The following is a 16622-nucleotide window of genomic DNA, read 5'->3' as shown; positions in this document are numbered from 1 at the left end:
GGGTGTCCAGATTTTCTCACGCGCTTACATACACACCTTCCAAAAAAGGCAGCTCACACAGCACACACACTTCCTAAGCTGCTCTGCTTAATAATACGATAATGAGCAGTTTGCCACATCGTTCGAGAGTCTCTGGTACCGTTATGAGGGCTACATAGCATTCCCTCCGTGGGATTCCCCGTGCATTGTACTTCTGCCCCCTAGGGCTGCGCATTTTTACCTTATTTCCAGTGTTATGGAGCAAAGTGGAATTTGTCGGGGGGGGGTGTTTTCTGAGGCTGCAAGAGCCTCCCACAGACCCAAGTCACACACCGGTCTGGGGCAACGGTGCCCTCAGCTCCACCTGCTGGACCCCGAGACCAGGGCGTGTCCGAGGCAGCCAGGCTGTCCCGGCCACAGACGTTGCAGAGGAAGGAATGAGCAAGTGGCTGGGTCAGGAGCCCAAGAGTGGGGCTGGGTCTTGGCCCTCCCAGAGGCCACGAGAGCCACCCAAGATACTCAGGGAGCTCAGGACGCCTGGTCCTCCTTTGCAGTCCCGTGACAGTCTTGAACAGGCCATGGGCCCTGCCCCATGCCCCATTCTAGATGCTTCACGAGCATTACCCGCTTGCTGGCAGTGGCAGCCGCTCGAGGTAAATGTGATTGTCCCCCACCCCAGCTCCGCTTGCTCATGCTGTATATGGTCGACCTGTAGAACTGACAGATCAAGTCATGCATTATCCTTACATGTCTTGATATTCACCACGGCACCATGAAGGGGGCTGGGCAGGCACCCACCCCCATGTGGCTCCCCCAGCATGGCGCCCCTCACTCATCGCTACTCGCCTGGCCTCGATCTTCACCTCTATGCACGTTCCTCCCCATCCGTCACTGCTCAGGCTGGAGTCCCAGAGTCAACCTAGGTTCCCCTCTTCCCTCCACACCCACACCTACTCCCAGATGGTTCCTTGGACCCCCTGGTATTTCTTTAATTTTTCCATTTCCCCCATCTCTGCCATCCAAGCCACTGGTGTCCGCTCTGGCTGCCTTAGCCTCCTTCCCCCGGCTTCCACCTTCCATCCTTGCAGCCAGCCCCCTCTGTGGTGGGGGACAGCGCTGCTGCCCAGCGCCGACCACGCCCTCCCTGTGGGAAGGACCCACTTCCTTCCTACCTGCTGGGCCGGGTGGACCTCGGGACCTTCCTCCAGGCTGTGAATGCACCTGGCTCCCTCCTTCTTCAAATCCTGTGTGTTCAGGCCAGCCTCTCTCCTCGCTGAAAGCAGCGTTAAGTGTCACCTCCCCAGAGAGGCCTTTCCGAGGGCCCCTCAAGCCTGTTGCCCTCTTGCACAGAAGCCTGAGGTCATCTCCATGTTTACACTTTATAGTCTGTCCTGCCACACGGGCGCAGACTCTGGTGGGGATACCTTGCCTGTCCCTTGTTCCTCTGGCAACAGTGGCACAGCTGGTGCCTGGTGTGGTGGCAACAGGCCATGTGGCCCATTTCCCATGGTCTGGGGCCCTCACCACGCGGAGGTGTGGCGAGCAAGCCAGCTCAGCTCCTGAGGGGGCCACAGGCCAGGCCCAGCCTCTCACCCCACAGCTCATGGAAACCCTTGAGTGTGCTCCTTCCTTCAGCTCCATCAGCATAAAGGAGAGCCACAGTTTGGGGAAGAGCAGGCATTTTCAGGAATTCTTTAGCCTCTGAGCTGGTGTGGCAGGTGAGAAGCCACCATGATGCTTCTGGAGCCATCCACCCCCCATAGCATCCATGTGGAGCCCCCTGTGATGAGTGGGGTCTTCGGTCTCCTCAGACTAACCCCACTCAGGCTTCCTGTAGAACCCCAGAAACTCAGACTGGGCAAGCAGTTGGGGGGGGGCGGGTGGGTGAGTAGGTCATGCAGGTGTCTGGGCAGGGGAGGTGTTGCTGGTGGGTGCATGTACTTGGCCAACCTTCCCGGAAGCTGCCCTCTGGCTGTGGCTCAGACCGTCTGAGAGATTCTGCCCCAGCACCTGATGTCAGGTGGGAGTGTGTATCCGCATCATTGCAGGAAACCCCAAACTTCCCAGGTAACATGGGGGCCCTCAGCCACACCCAGAGGCCCAGGTGGGGCTGTGAGACCAGGGTGGGAGCTGGTCTCACTTGCCCACAGAGGGGGGAGTCTGCACGCAGCAAGTAACCCCATGTCTCTTTCCCTCTCCCTTGCAGCCATGAAGTCGGGGGGCACGCAGCTCAAACTCATCATGACATTCCAGAATTATGGACAGGCGCTGTTCAAACCCATGAAGTAAGTGCTGGGGACCAGTTGGGACGGGGGTTCCAGGTGCCGAGACGGGTCTGTGCTGGAGGGAGCGGCACCAGGTTTCTGGTGGAAAATGCAGCGTTTCCTCCCAGAGGTGTTGTGGGTTGAACTGTGGGGGACTGCTCTGGGCTTTCTCCCCATCGAGGCAAGTGAGCAACCCGGGGTCCAGCCCCCTCAGCCCCTCCTCTCCCTGGTGTCCCCAGTCCTCCCCTTCCCCACCCTCATCAGATCATTCCTACCCCAGTGAGCTTTAGTGTTGTAAACAAGGAACCCAAATAGGGACACCAAAGAATGCTCCTCAAGAAGGTGACTTTGGCCTCTCCTACATGGCTCAGGGATCAGGCGACTTTCTTTATAAAAGGCCCACCGATAGGTATTTTAAGTCTTGTAGGCCATATGGTCTGTTTCTCAGCTCCTTGGGTCTGCTGTCCGAGCCCAGAAGCAGCTGAACAATGGCTATCTGTCAGTAAAGCTTTATTTATAAAACTAGCAGGAGCTGGATTGACCACCGCCCCCCCACCGACTGTAGTTTCCTGTTGCATAAAATAGAGACCATGCTACCAAAATAATTAAGGCCCTCAGTGGCATATGAAAATCTGTTCCTGGTGGAGGAGTATTTGAAACCCAGGCCACCTCAAGAAAATTCACGAGGAGCATCCATGTTCTTTTTTTTTTTTTTTTAAAGATTTTATTTATTTGACAGAGAGGTTACAAGTAGACAGAGAGAGAGAGAGAGAGAGAGAGAGAGAAGCAGGCTCCCTGCTGAGCAGAGAGCCTGATGTGGGGCTCGATCCCAGGACCCTGAGATGATGACCTGAGCCGAAGGCAGAGGCTTAACCCACTGAGCCACCCAGCATCCATGTTCTTGATGACCCATCCTGATGATGCCGGGGCTTGGGTATCCCACTGGGGCCCAGGTTGCTCCGCCGTCTCCTGGGAGGCCCAACAAAGCCATTTGTGTGCTGGCTAGAGGGAGTTCATTGCATTTAAAGTGTGGGTTGCACCCTCCAGTGCCCACAAGGACCATGCAAGTTGTGTGAGCCCGCTGGCAGGGGGGCAGCGATCTGCCAGGCACGGACTCCACCAGAAGGGGCAGCTGCCTGTGTTCACCAGATCTTGGCCATCTGTCCTGATATGCAATTTTCAGGATAAGCTCTCTTTTCCTAATAATGGCTTTCTTTTTCTGCTTAACTTTCAAATTTCAAAAATGGTGGTAACTAATGGAGAGGCATCCCAAATGCCTTGGAGTCCACACAGAATACAACTGCGAGTTGGTAACTTGTGACCGAAGGTATGATCTTGGGTCCAGGGTGTTTCTGGGACTCTTGCTCCCTTGCCTTGGGACTAACGTCCTGCCAGGGTCTTCCCTGAGGATCCTGTCTGGGATTGGGGCTGCCTGGAGTCTGGAGCAGGTGGGGCTGAGAACATCATTCACACAGGCAAGAGGAAGGACAGCCGGGCAGGTTGGAAGCCCAGGACTGTGGGGATCTGGGGCAGATGCCCGATGCCAGGGTGTGGTGAAGCCACCCCTGCTGCTGTCAGGGGTCCGTGAGCACAGGCACCTCCTTCCCCTTGTCTATGCAGAAAGGGTGGTTCCCATCTCCTTCAGGAGAAATGGTAGAGAAAAGGGAGCTGCGATGGCCTTGGTGGTCTCAGGAAGACGGCTGGATGCAGGAGTGTGGTCAACCAGCCCTCCTCAGGAGGGATGATTGGGGCGGGGTCCACACAACTGGAGGGTATGCAACCTAGGGCTGGGTGTGGGTTCCTCGTGGAACATTCTGGAAGGAAACGAGGCCTGGGACGGGCATGGGCTCTTTGTGGAACTTTCCAGCTTCCTTGGGCTTCTTCGTGGTTTTGGCCCCACTGTTGAGGGGAGACCGTTGGGAGGCTGCGGCCTCTCACAGGGGGGCTGAGGCAGAAGGGCTGCTTCCGGGTTGCTCGATGCTCACATCCCACCGTGGGATGACCTGCCGTGGGCTACCAGTACCAGCAGCAGGAACAGTGTTCACGGGCGGTGGCAGCAGTTTCCAACAGGCTGCAGAGGCCGGTGCACCCCGTGTCTTCACGACTGGCCCAGGTTCTTGTTGTAAGCTTCACACCTCCAGATTCTTGTGGAACAGGTGTGCTTTCCAGGGCTGAGGGCATGTGAGTGTGTCTTCTGCTCAGCGTGTGTTACACAGGGTCCCCCAGCCCCGTGACGACTCTACCAGGGTCTTCCCACTCTTCTAGGCCTTTCTGTGGCCCTCACTCTCAAAGTTTCTCTGGCGTGCATTGCCACGGGTGTGGTGAGCACTGATTGGGGGAGTGGCCATGCCCCCTTTGCTGCCACAGAGCCCCACAGAGGCTGCTGCAGCTCCAACAACATCGGTCAGATCCAGAGAGTCTGGTTGGATGAACATGTGCCAGAGGATCTGAATATGATGAGCGTGTTTTACTAAACAGACAGACCCCCCACACCCACACGGGGCCAGAATTAGCAGGAAATACTCAGTGGGCCTTACGGCTGGCTGAAAGGTCATGCTAAACTAGCTGCCAGGGACAGGCCTCTCTCTCTCCCCTTCTAGAACATCTGCCAGCAGAAAACCTGATATTAAACAGCTTAATATATCTCCTTGATGGCAAGGTGGTTGTTTTCTGCTGTGTGAGTGATGGGAAAATTACCCAGGATGGAAAGGCTAATTTTTGCTTCTGTGCCTTCATTTGGTGAGTCAGGGATCTGCTGTGTTCAGGAGGAAAAGGGAAAGCGTTCACCTTGTCTGGTGCTTTGCCTCCCCGAGGTTATCCCTGGAAATGGGAACCGGGGCCCCCAGGATATCAGACCCTGAATGCAACCTTGTGTGTCCTTGTAAGAGGGGAGCAGGGAGGTGGTGATGGGACTGCTCCGATAAAGCTCTGTACACAGTCGGGTGACGGGCTGATTTGTCCCAACACCCGCAGCTGGCCAGCTCCTGCCTCAGCCTGTGAGTGGGGCCAAGTCTGTCCTTTAGAGTAGATAGTCAATGGTCAGAGCATTCCAGGGATAACAGTTACATGCAAAGGGCCTGGGGCACCAACACAGGCTCCTTCAAGTTCTGCCGACTCTCATCACAGTGGACAGATGGTGAGAAGTGGGACTTGGGTGGCAGCAGGTGGGGGGGAAATCGTGATCCTAGGTGTGTTGGGGTGCCATGGGGTGCCCTCAGGGCGAGCAGGAGTGACGTGAGCCGCGTTGTTCCTGGTGATCAGGGAGGAGACACTGGTGGGTTGTGCTTGTGGATGTGCCCTGGATGGGATCCCCTTAGGCAGGAGGTCCTGGGGGTTGGCGGTCACCCAAGCAGCCACACTAGGTCCTCATCTGGGGAGGGTGTTGGTGGGGAGCCCTGGTGAGCAGGGGGCCCGGTACACAGGAGCCATGGCGGCCTGCCATGTGTGCCAGCACGGACACACGTGTTTCCCACTGAGGTTGCTTGCCCGGACACCATTGATGGGCTTCCTGGGAGCTCCTCCCAGGCATTCCCTTCTCTCTGCTTCTGTCCTGCAGGGTTTGGCAGGCAGTGCTGTTTCCTGATACACACAAAGTTTAGGTGTGGCCCTCCTCTGTCAGGGCCTCAATTTCCCATCTGCAGGGATCTCAGGGGACCCCTAGCTCTGCCTAAGATGCCTGAAACAGCTGTGTGACAGCTGTCTGTGCCCCGAGCAGTCCCCCAGGGGCCCCTCCCCCAGAGTCCGACCTGGCAGTTGGCTGTCGCTTCTGTTCTAGCTCTACGTTTGCCTGGTCTCAGTCCCCGTGCTTGCCGTGTGGCACCCACTGACCGGGCCAGCGTTCAGCGCCCCCCACCCCTCCCGGGACTGCATGCCTACTTCCCTCTCCGTAGGCCCAGAGGTGTGGTGGTGGCGGCGGCGGCAGCAGCGAGGGAGAAGGACCACGGGTCGTCGCTGCTCCCCGAGGCATCTCCCCTGAGCTGCCTCCCCTGCCACGCTGCTCCGAGGGGGGCTGTGGACGCACCTGCTTCCGGCCAGCCTGGAGAGGGCCACGCAGGGCAGGCCGACCCCTCTCCACCAGCTGTTCTCAGGCGTCAGTGGAGAGAATGGGGCCCAGCCCACACCCCACGCAGCCTCCCACGTCAGAGCCTTTCTGGGGCGCCATGGGGCTGATTCAGGCCCGTGGACCCGAGTGCACAGCCTGAACCAGGCCTCCCGCTTGAAGGCTGAGACCTCTCTGACGGGCTGGGATCTGGGGGGGATGGGGACACTTCGCAGGCTGTCATGAAGGTGGAGGGAGTGACTCCGCACACACAGCTTAGCTCATAGTAGGAGCTGGAGACGGTTGGCTTTGCCTCCCCCGCAGGCTTGGGTAAAAAGCTGCGAATTTCCTCTATTTTTAACCAAGCCCAAGCTTTCTGTTTTCCCACAACTTAAAGAACACTGAGATGTTAATAGTGACGGGGGAACGGGGCGGGGGTGGGGAGCCTGCTTGTAAAGGAGGAAGGGAGGGGTTCTGCAGTGTTGAGGACGAACTTGAGCGTGGAAGTCACAGCTGTTGGGAGCCAGGACCTTTCTGGGGCCCGGGGGACTGTTCCTGCAGCCAGACCTCCAAGCCTGCACACAGCCTCCCCAAGTCCCCAAGGGAGTGGGGTACCCGACTGGCTCCGGGCCCCTGGGGCCATCCCAGTACCCGGACCTGGAGCCGTGTCTGACCTTGGGGGATCCCTGAAGAAAGAACCCAGCACCGGCCATTTCTACCTGTGTGATTCTGCACCTGCCTTTTCCCCTTTGCTGACCTCAGACTTCCTTGTCATTAAAATGGGGAGGGGGATGGGAGCCTGGGGGTGGGGGGGTGGGACTCACCTGCTACTTACTGGATTCTGCCTCTCTTTGGCTTCTGGGAAAACAGAGGCACCTTCTCCCCAAATGTTCTGCGTCAATTCCTCAAAGTCTCAGAAATATCGCGGGGATGGCATGACCAGATCTGAGGAAACGGGCCGGATTTCATAACCGTTCCAAGGTTGCTAAATCCCGTGTCCTTCCTGCTGCTTCGGGGCTGCCAAAGGTTCCGTATCCGTTCCCTGTGCTTCTGCGGCAGGTTACCGCAAATGCAGGGGCGTGAAGCCACATGAACGGTCCTCCTGCAGGCTTAGAGGTCACAGATCTTAATGGGATCTGCCAGCTGTGTTCCTTCTGGAGGCTCTGGGAGACTGTGTGTTTCATTGCAAAGGAAGGCAGGCAGCCTCTCGAAGCTGGAGGAGGGGAGGCAACAGTGTCTCCCAGAGCCTCTCTTTGAAGCCACTGCTGTGTCCTCTTCAGCCATTAGACCTCCCTCTGCTTCCTTCTTATAAGGACCCTCCAGATGACATTACCCACCCTCCACCCCAGACAGTACAGCATCGTCTCCCCATCTCTGGATCCCAGATGTCATTCCATCTGCAAAGTTCCTTCTGCCCTTTAAGGAAATTCAGACCAGAGATTTCCTGGGAGAGTCCAACATAGCAGTCATTCTCACTTAAGTATAAAAATGCATGATCAGCTTTATGGTACTTCCTTCCCAGCAAAGGGACAGAGTTTGGGTGTGGTCAGCTCTGGAGACGGGGAGAGAAGGAATGTGGAAGTGTGGGAGGTCCCCAAAACTGGCCCTGAGCAGCCCCTTGCCAGGTTTAGCAGGCCTGGCGTAGGGTGCTCTGAGTACCCCTGAGGGCTGCCTCCACTGCCTGCTTTCTCGTGGCCCGTGGGGCCCAGTGTGCTCATCTTCCCGGCTGGAGGTGTGAGGTTTTGGGAACTTCCTAGAGAGCAGGACCGAGACTTCCCGGGATCCAGGCCTCCTGAATTCGCCAGGCTCTGCCCGTCTTTCCGCCCTGACCCTCCGTCGCCGCTGCCAAGGTTTTTCCCTGAAACCGTGCACTTGGCTGTGGTTTGGGCCTGATTCCTCAGACGCTGTTTTCCGAGGAAAGTGAGTGTACGCTTTTCCATTTCCCCGCTGCTCAGGCCTGCCCAAGGCTGGGGCAGGGCGGGGTAGGGGCTCACTCTGACCTCAGCAGCTCCTGCCTCAGCCTGAGGCTGCCTCAGCCTGTCGGGGTGGGGGGATGGCTCCCAGGTTCTGACTGCTCCGTGTGTGGGGGCAGTGACCCCCAGGAGGGTGACCAGACTGGGAGGCTCCTCCTGCCCCTGGGCCCGTTGGAGAGGCTGCCGCCCGCACCCCCCCAGCCCTCTCAGTCCGCAGGAAAGGATGGCGACTTGCTGGCTCTGTGCTCCCAGGTACCCAGTGTTCTAGGAAACGCTCGTCCTCAGCCCGGTCTCCCCACCCCTTGCCAGGGCAGGCACACGCTCTGGGTGCCCAGCCAACCCCAGGGTGTCTGATAGCATCTTCTTTCCACATTTCCATGCCCCACACTCCAGGAAGAAGCCCGGTGCCCCAGGCAGGCCACACCTTTCATCTGCCCTGCACCACTGCGGCTTCCTCCACGACACCTGGAGGAAGGAGAGGCTGCCGGGTAACTGGGTTCAGCTGAGTGCAGTCTCCCGCCCCGTGCAGCGAGCTCAGTACTTTTCCAAAGGGTTTTCCCTAAAAGGCCAGTTGGCCGCAGCCCCTTCAGCTCTCCAGCAGCGCCCGGGATGTGGCAGGAAGTGGGCGGACCTCGCCACCAAGGGCACCATGTCCCATCTCCTCCCGGTCCCCACTCCACTCCGCACAGATGCCCCCATGCTGTCCCCTGCTCCATGGCCTGGGCCTGAGAAGAGTCCCCGTGCCCCCTGCCCCCAGCTCTCAGACCCCCCAAGTTCTCCTCTCTGGCTGGTCGGGGCTCCCTGCAGGAGTTCTGCTGATGGCCCGTGTCTCAGCAACCGACCATGCAGGTGGCAACCAGCTGAGTGGACCCCGCACGCCTCCCTCTGTCACCAGGGGTGCAGAGCTGGCAGGTTTCCACTCCCTTGTTGATCTGGGCACGGACGCTCAGCAGGAAGACCAGCAGGGAGCCAGCCTCGTCCTCCCTGAGCGCCCCACCTGCCCGTCCCGGGCCTCTTCTGGCCATTGTTCCTACTTCAAGCTCCCCCGTGTGTGGGAGTCCTGACCACTCTGAGGACAGGAGCGGGGTCCGCTGGCCACACCCAGAGCACGGAACCCCCTCCCAGGCTGGGGAAGCTGAGGGTCGGGGCTGAGCACAGTCCCTCAGCACCCCCGGTGGCCTTGGGGAGCCGGGTCCGCATGGGGCTGACCTAGCCCTTCGCTCCGGCCCACAGGCACAGTGTCCACAACAAGCAAGCGGGGAGGCCCACGCTGGAGCCCACCCTCCCCTTCAGGTGTCTCCTGAGTTCCCTGCTCCATCCTTACCAGCACTGGTTAAGCGGGGCCCCTTCCCAAGTTGCTCACAGTCTGAAGGAGCCTTAAAGCCACTCACAGGCGTGTCACACATCTGGAGATGCGCCCAAAGAACACAGAGGCCCCGGGAGCACCTCGGAGCCTCCAGGAGGGGAGACGGGCACTGAACGCACAGACAAAGAGCACTTCATCTCCACTTCTCCACCCTTCCGGGTCGTTCTGGGGAGGGGCATTGGGAAGCTAAGAGGGCCAAGCCAAGGCCTGTGTGTGGCCTTGGGGCGGGGGACAGAGCTGCTCCTGGTGTGAACAGCTGGGGCGCAGAGGTCGCTGGAAAGCCCTGAGGTGGGAGACATGAGGGAACCAGAAACTGTTCTGGAACCTAGTCACAGAGCCTCTGGGCTTGGCTCTTCCTGGAGCGGCAGAGCCCAGAGCCACCTGCTTTCCAGGTGTGACCTGATCGGAGGGAGGGGTGGGCTGGCGTGAGGGAGAAGGAAGCAAAAGCCAGAGTTGGCAAAGAGAAGTGCTCCCTTGTTAGCCTCATGGCTAACGCCACTGCACGTGGTGCTGGTGGTGGTGATCGTGATGAAGGTAGAAACTGAAGACGTGGGGGTGGGGAGAGCTCGGGGCCGCAGACCGATTTGTGCGCATTCCCTGTCCTTCCTCTACCCGTTCCTTTGTTTATCGTCCGCCTGCTCTGAAGCAGGCACGCGGCCCAGCACTCTTGCCCCAGGCCCTGCAGACCATAATCTAAGGCAGCAGTGCCCTGTTCCTCCGCAGAAGGCCCCAGCCAGGGGAGCCCTGCCAGGCTGCCCAGGGAAAGCCCGTTGGGGCTGAGGCCGATCTTGGGGAGCATGGGGGAAGCAAGTCCAGGTGCAGAGCCCCGCACAGGAAAGGTGCAGAGGTGGAGAAGTCCTGGGTTCTGGGTCTGGGAGAGGTTTGTTGATGCTGGAGGAGGCAGGGGTGAGGAGAGAGGAGGGCAGAGCTGAGGAGGGGGCCAGGAGGTGTCTGGTGGCAATAGTCGGCGTAGGGAGTAGGCACTAAGGAGATGGGGAGATGAGGCGTGTGTTGGGGTGAGCCTGGCCAGCACCCTGAGGCTGTCTGCTTCCCCCACCCCTGCCACCTGGGGGCCGCTCCCTCCGCTTCCCTCCTGCAGGGGCCTTCGGCAGGCTGATCTGGCCAGGAGGCCGTGGGGCTGAGCATTCAGGAGCCGAGATCCGGCCACAGAGTGTGCGGTGGGGCTGCCCCCAACGGCCTGCCTGCCTCTAGGCCAGGAGTAGGGCAGGGGGCGGTGGGATGGGCCAGTCCCGTTCCTCCGGCTTGAGCCTGGAGTCTCTTCCCCGACAAGGAAATGGAAAGATTGATTCCCGCCCCCAGAGGCTTCTTCGTGGGAGGCTGGCTGTGCCGGAGAAAAGGCAGTGGACGGGGTCCTAGTTCTCTCTGAGATCCTTCTGACGGCCTGCGCCGGTGAGGGGGCCCGCACTTGTGTGTGCACGTCTGTGCACGTGTGCGCATGTGGCCTGCGGCAGGCCCCACCCACAGTGACTCTCAGCGTCGTCACTGAGCCCACCGCTCCCTGGGTCTCAGTGGCCCACCTATGAAGACAAGGCTCTGGGGGCCCTACTGGTGTGTGCCCGGCTGGGCCTGAGGACCCCAGTTACTAGTGTGCGTGTCCCCACACTGACAGCTGGCAGTGGACCTCCGCCCACAGAACCCCAAGAAGCAGCTGTTCCCACTCCCCCATTAAGGTATAGAGCTGGGCCTGGGGACACGCCTCTTCTGTGGGGCAGCTGGGGGAACGGGGATGTGGATACCGGGTGCCCTGTGGGGCCACCCAGGCATAGATAGGGAGAGGCCTCTGAAAGGACAGAACTACTCCAGAGTGCCTTCCTGGAGGCGGTGGCCACAGATAGACCTGGCTGAGAAGGTGGAGGAAGGAATGTCCAATCTACAGAGCAGGCAGAGCCACATCAGGGCAGGGGACCCCCAGGGTCAAGTGCATGCGCATGGCCCTGGAGAGACCAAGCCAGAGAGACGGGCCAGCAGAGAAGGATCTGGGCCCAGTGTCCTGCTCAGGTGAGGACAGACACACACAGAGTGACAGAGGCACTAGAAAAGCCTCATCCGCTCAAGCCGCCTGCCCAAGACAGCAGCCAGAGCCAGGCCAACCTCTTCGCGTTCAGTCAGAACGGAGCACACACTTGGGCACCTTTCGAGTCCCTTGTGGCCGCATGTGGGCTGGTGAGATGGAGAACATGCTTGTCCCCATGGAACGTGCTTGGACAGCGCCGGGCAGGGGCCGGGGACAGAGGCCACATCAAGAAGCAGGCTCAGCCCCGCAGGACAGTACCCGCAAGGTGGGGAGGTCCGCAAGGATAGCTGAGCCCACACGGTGGGGAGGTCTGTGCTGCCCAGCAAGGCCAGCCGCAGGGCCTGAGTGGGCATCATTCAAGCCCCCATCTTGTGGGCTGCGTCCCTTGTGAGGCCCTTGGTTGTCCCCATCCTGTGTTTGCAGAGCGGGGAGGGTCCCTGGCATTTGGTAAATCCTTACCAGGTCGAGGCTGAGCTCCATCCCTGGCCCAGCCTGGAAGGTGCCTCCTGTGGACACTGCCCCCATAGGCGCAGGCAGGGGCACAGAACACACCTGGATTTTGTGCTGGGGGCGTGTTTGCCCTGACACGATTTTGTACATCCCTGGATTGCTGAGGTCCAGCACTTGCTGTCGCCATGGGTCCCTGCTGCTCGGGTGTCTGCTAAGTACCTGTATTTACAGAATGATATTCCCCCTTCCAGAGAGTCCTGTCCAGTGGCCAGGGCAGAGGGCCACGTGTTAATCCTGGGGGAGGGGCTGTCTGCAGCTCACTGTGGGGCATAGATGTCAGACTCAAGGGGGTCCTAGAGTTCGTTTGTCTCCTGAGGGGGAGACCTGGAGGCGGGGAGGTCGTGGGTCGTGCCAGGGCTGCACACAGAGCCAACCTGAGGAGACCCGGCTGTGGTCACCGCCCCCCAACCCCAATGTGCTACAGGGGTGTGGGGCGGCGGCTGGGGCCGGGCTCTGGATTTGTGGTGGGCCATCGTGGGTTGGAGCACAGCATTGCTCTAGACAGAGCCTTCCTGTCTGCTTGCCAGTCCAGGAGGGTCCAGGAGGAGCCTGGACATCTTTGCTGTGGCATCAGGAAAAGTAGTATGAAGGAGTTTGCCTTTGAGCAGGAGCCAGAAATGGGGCCAACCAGCAGTTCTCGAAAGTTCAGTGTGATAATTTGTTTTGAACAAAATGGGTTACTGTAGTCAGTATATAGCTGCAGGCCTTGTCAAGACCTTTACGGTGCTACTGGGCACTGTTGAGGCCCCAGAGGGTGCTCCAGTATGCATGTTACCCAAACTCCAACCTCTCTGAGGACTCCTTTTGTGCTACAAGTCCCTGGGCAGGTGGGACACACAGTTGGGAATGCTGACTTATCCACTGGGAGACACGAGGGGAAGACGGTTCCAGGAAGGTGGAACAGTTGAGCAAAGGCAGTGGGTGTGGGAGAGCAGAAGACAGCAGATGGTGCTCCCTCAAGCTCAGGGGAAGGGGAAGGGGCAGAGGGAGCTGACTGTGGTCCTAACCAGCGGGGGCCCTGATGGAACTTTGGAAAATGGATCACCTCCTGTAGGGCTCAGAAGTGGCCCCAAGAGAGCCTCCCTCGAACCCTCGCAGGGGGGTGCTGTCTGGGCAGGTGGACTGCTAGATGGCTGAGAGTGGGCTGAGGGAGCATCTGTGCAGCCTGAACCTGGCCCCCAGCTCACGCCCCAGGAAAGTCCCCTCATTCTGTGGCTGCCCCGGCTCCCTGGGCTCCGGAGCCAGGGTCTGCCTTCAGCCTCCGCCTTCCTGGAGAGCCCGCGTCTGGGTGGCGGTGGGGACCTGGTGGGTGGGGGGCTGCACAGTGTTCAGTAGCCTGCTCCTTGCTAAGGGAAAGCCTGGCCGGAAGAGTTGGCCCATCCCCATCCCGGAGTCCAGACACTTTCTCGCTGGCTGATTTCAAGCTGGTGTGGGGGACACGCGTCCCCTCACTCTATGCTGTTGGCACCTGCAGAGGCGACAGGTGTCAGCGGCCCCAAGAGCACTCAGCATGGTGTCGTAAAGTAAGCGGGAAGTGATGAGGTTTCAACGTTTATTGCTTTTTTAGGCTGACTTATGTAGTTGTGTGTTTATACAAGTTGGTCTTCAAGGATGACTTGGACAGCAGGCTCACAGCGCTCTTGGAAAGCATGACAGCCTGTTTTCGCTGGCGGCACAAGCCACCAGAACCCGCCTGCGGGAGGGTTTTGACAGTGATCAACCTTTTGTTTCGTCCCGTTTTCTCTAGGCAAACGAGGGAGCAGGAGACGCCCCCTGACTTCTTTTATTTCTCGGACTATGAGAGGCACAACGCGGAGATCGCTGCCTTCCACCTGGACAGGTGAGCCCTCCCGCCTGCACCCTGGGTCCAAGCTCCGTACGTCAGGGGGCCGTCCCCCCAACACCCCGCCGGGAGGGTCCTCTCATTACCCCGTCGTGCAGAGTAGAAACTGAGGCAGGCCGTGCTGGTAACCATTCCCCTGCAGCACAGAGGTGGGGTCTGCCCTGTGATGGCCTAACCCAGACAGTCATGCTGTGCGCCCCATACCAAGGACGGTGCCGGGCGGGAGAGGACCCAGAGCAGCCAGTGACCTGGGCAGGCATGGCCCACCAGGGAGAGAGGGGAGGAGTACGAGTGCTGGGAATTTTAAGGCAGGGTGTTTCGGGATGTCAGCCCTGGGGCCGTGTGAAACCAGGGGACACGAGTCTCACACCCGCTCCCCCCATCACCCATCTCCTAGGACAGCCCTACCAGGCCGCATGTGAATGCCCTTTCGCGGTCCACACTGCCTCTCACTGCTGGGGAGCTGGGCAGGGGGTGGAGGGTGGCCGTGTCTTAAGCCTCTCAGCAGCCCTCCTGCCTGCCCAGAGCTGTGCACCCTCTGGGGCAGTCATGGGCCTGGTTCCAGGGTCAGTTCCCAAAGTCCAGGGGGTGGGGCACCCTGCCTTGGAACGCAGAGAAAGGGGTTTTCATTCCACACCAGCCCGGAGCTGGCCGGGGCACGGAGGTGAGACCCTCTCTCCATCCCTTTCCCGCCAGGATCCTGGACTTCCGCCGGGTCCCGCCCGTGGCCGGCAGGATGGTCAACATGACGAAGGAGATCCGGGATGTGACGAGGGACAAGAAGCTATGGAGGACTTTCTTCATCTCCCCAGGTAAGCTGCCCCTCGCCAGGCTTCCCACACACGTCACCATGAGCCTGCTTCCCTTTCCAAGATGGAGGAGAGAAACTGGGAAGAATTCTTGTGTGATCCAGCCTGCATCCTGGCCCCGCGAGGGGTGCCCCCCTGGGGGCTGGGCCACGCCACAGGACCCCTGGCCGCGTCGCCACTCCTTGTCAGCCATTTTTGCAGGTTCTAGTGCACGCTTTCTGGGGATGTTGCTCAGTGTTCAGAAGTTAAGATAAAACATGACCATGTCCCCACACTCACCCCCAGGTTACCCGTCACCAGCGTCCTTCCACGTGAGACGGCCGCTCTCCGGCTCTGTCTTGGACTAGTTCAGAGGCTCTCTGAGGGACTGGTGTAGGGCCGGCAGAAAGGGCCGGCCTGTAGCTCTCAAGAGCACGTCGTGCCTGTGGTGACTCGGGCTGGAGAGCGTCTCTGTAGCCAGAAACGACCCCATTCTGTGTGGTTGGCCCCCACACCCCGCGGATGGGGCCCGCCCGGAGGTCCCACACACAGGGCGCCCTGGGCACCGTGTCATCCTACGATGGGTAGGCTCTGGGCTGTGCTACCACAGCAAAGGGACATGCACGTTAGTGAGCGCCAGCGGCATACCAGGCTCTACCACGTACCTGCTAGAGGGTTCCCCATTCGATTCCTAGGCAGGAGTGCGGGAGCACACTGTCTCCTCATCCCCACTTGTGCGTGATTCTATGGAGGCATGGCTGACACGCCGTCACTAGTAGCCAAGGGCAGAGTTCCATGAGTTTCGATGAGCAGAGAAGCCGTGCACTGGTCCATCCTCCCCGGTCCCGTCCTGCCCCATCTCCCCAACGATGCAGTCTGTTCCCTGTCTCTGAGGGTTACTGAGCCTTTCCTACAGTTGTGCACAAGTGGGGGCGGCACACGTCTCCTAGTACCCGATGGCACCATGTCGAGAGTCCCCCGTGTCGTTGCATGGTGTCCCGTGTGCTTGTTGGAGTCCTGTTGTTGTGGACAGACGCACTGCATTGGCTTATCCCGTCGTCTGCTGATGGGCCCTGGACACAGGGGACTCAGTGACTTGTCCAAATGAAGGGGAGGAGCTGGAGTCTGAGTGTGAGTGAGAAAGACAAACAAACCAAGAAGCTTCTCTATTTTGCTTTCCTGGTGCAGAGGGAGCTCCCCTTGGGCACCTGCCTCTGGGTCCAGAGGTGCTCGCCCGGGCACGTGGCAGCCTCGCTGGGGGCTCGCAGGGAAGGGGCCGTGTACCCGGCAGCGTCCAGAACCCCACCACTAATGTCTCACAGGGGCGGCTGAAGGCTCGTGGATTCCTTTTTATTTTTTTTTTATTTTTTTTATTTATTTGTCAGAGAGAGAAGGAGAGAGAGCGAGTGCAGGCAGACAGAATGGCAGGCAGAGGCAGAGGGAGAAGCAGGCTCCCTGCTGAGCAAGGAGCCCGATGCGGGACTCGATCCCAGGATGCTGGGATCATGACCTGAGCCGAAGGCAGCTGCTTAACCAACTGAGCCACCCAGGCGTCCCATCGTGGATTCCTTTTTAGACACAAACCACGGAGCTGGTTCTCAGTCTGAGCGGGTGACGGCACGGGCCTGTCCCACTCCGGCAGTGTGCCATTCTGTGCACCGCAGCTGTCATGTTCCCAGGTGCCACATGGCAATCGCGGGGATGCATGGTTTTCTCTAAAGCAGCGGAGTGGCAGGAGCAAGCTTTGACCCCGTTCTAGAAAATGAAGTCTGTTCAGATTCACTGGTAGCCTTTGTGCTTTGCCTACCCTTCTAGAACCCTCCAT

General features: G+C 59.4%; 1 protein-coding gene across 1 annotated transcript in view; it reads left to right on the top strand.

The window, feature by feature from the left end:
- LOC111145961 (FAM20C, golgi associated secretory pathway kinase) overlaps window positions 1-16622 on the top strand; it is a 37350-nt gene that overhangs the window by 9376 nt on the left and 11352 nt on the right. Inside the window, exons 3-5 of the mRNA XM_022501296.1 lie at window positions 2186-2264; window positions 13914-14006; window positions 14706-14821. Of these exons, the coding sequence (XP_022357004.1) occupies window positions 2186-2264; window positions 13914-14006; window positions 14706-14821 (288 nt within the window). The remainder of the gene's footprint in view (window positions 1-2185; window positions 2265-13913; window positions 14007-14705; window positions 14822-16622) is intronic.

The sequence above is a fragment of the Enhydra lutris genome, unplaced genomic scaffold (genome assembly GCF_002288905.1).
Source record: "Enhydra lutris kenyoni isolate GAN:26980312 unplaced genomic scaffold, ASM228890v2 scaffoldscaffold13, whole genome shotgun sequence".
Lineage (NCBI taxonomy): Eukaryota > Metazoa > Chordata > Mammalia > Carnivora > Mustelidae > Enhydra > Enhydra lutris.
This window is presented reverse-complemented; position numbering and strand designations above follow the sequence as displayed.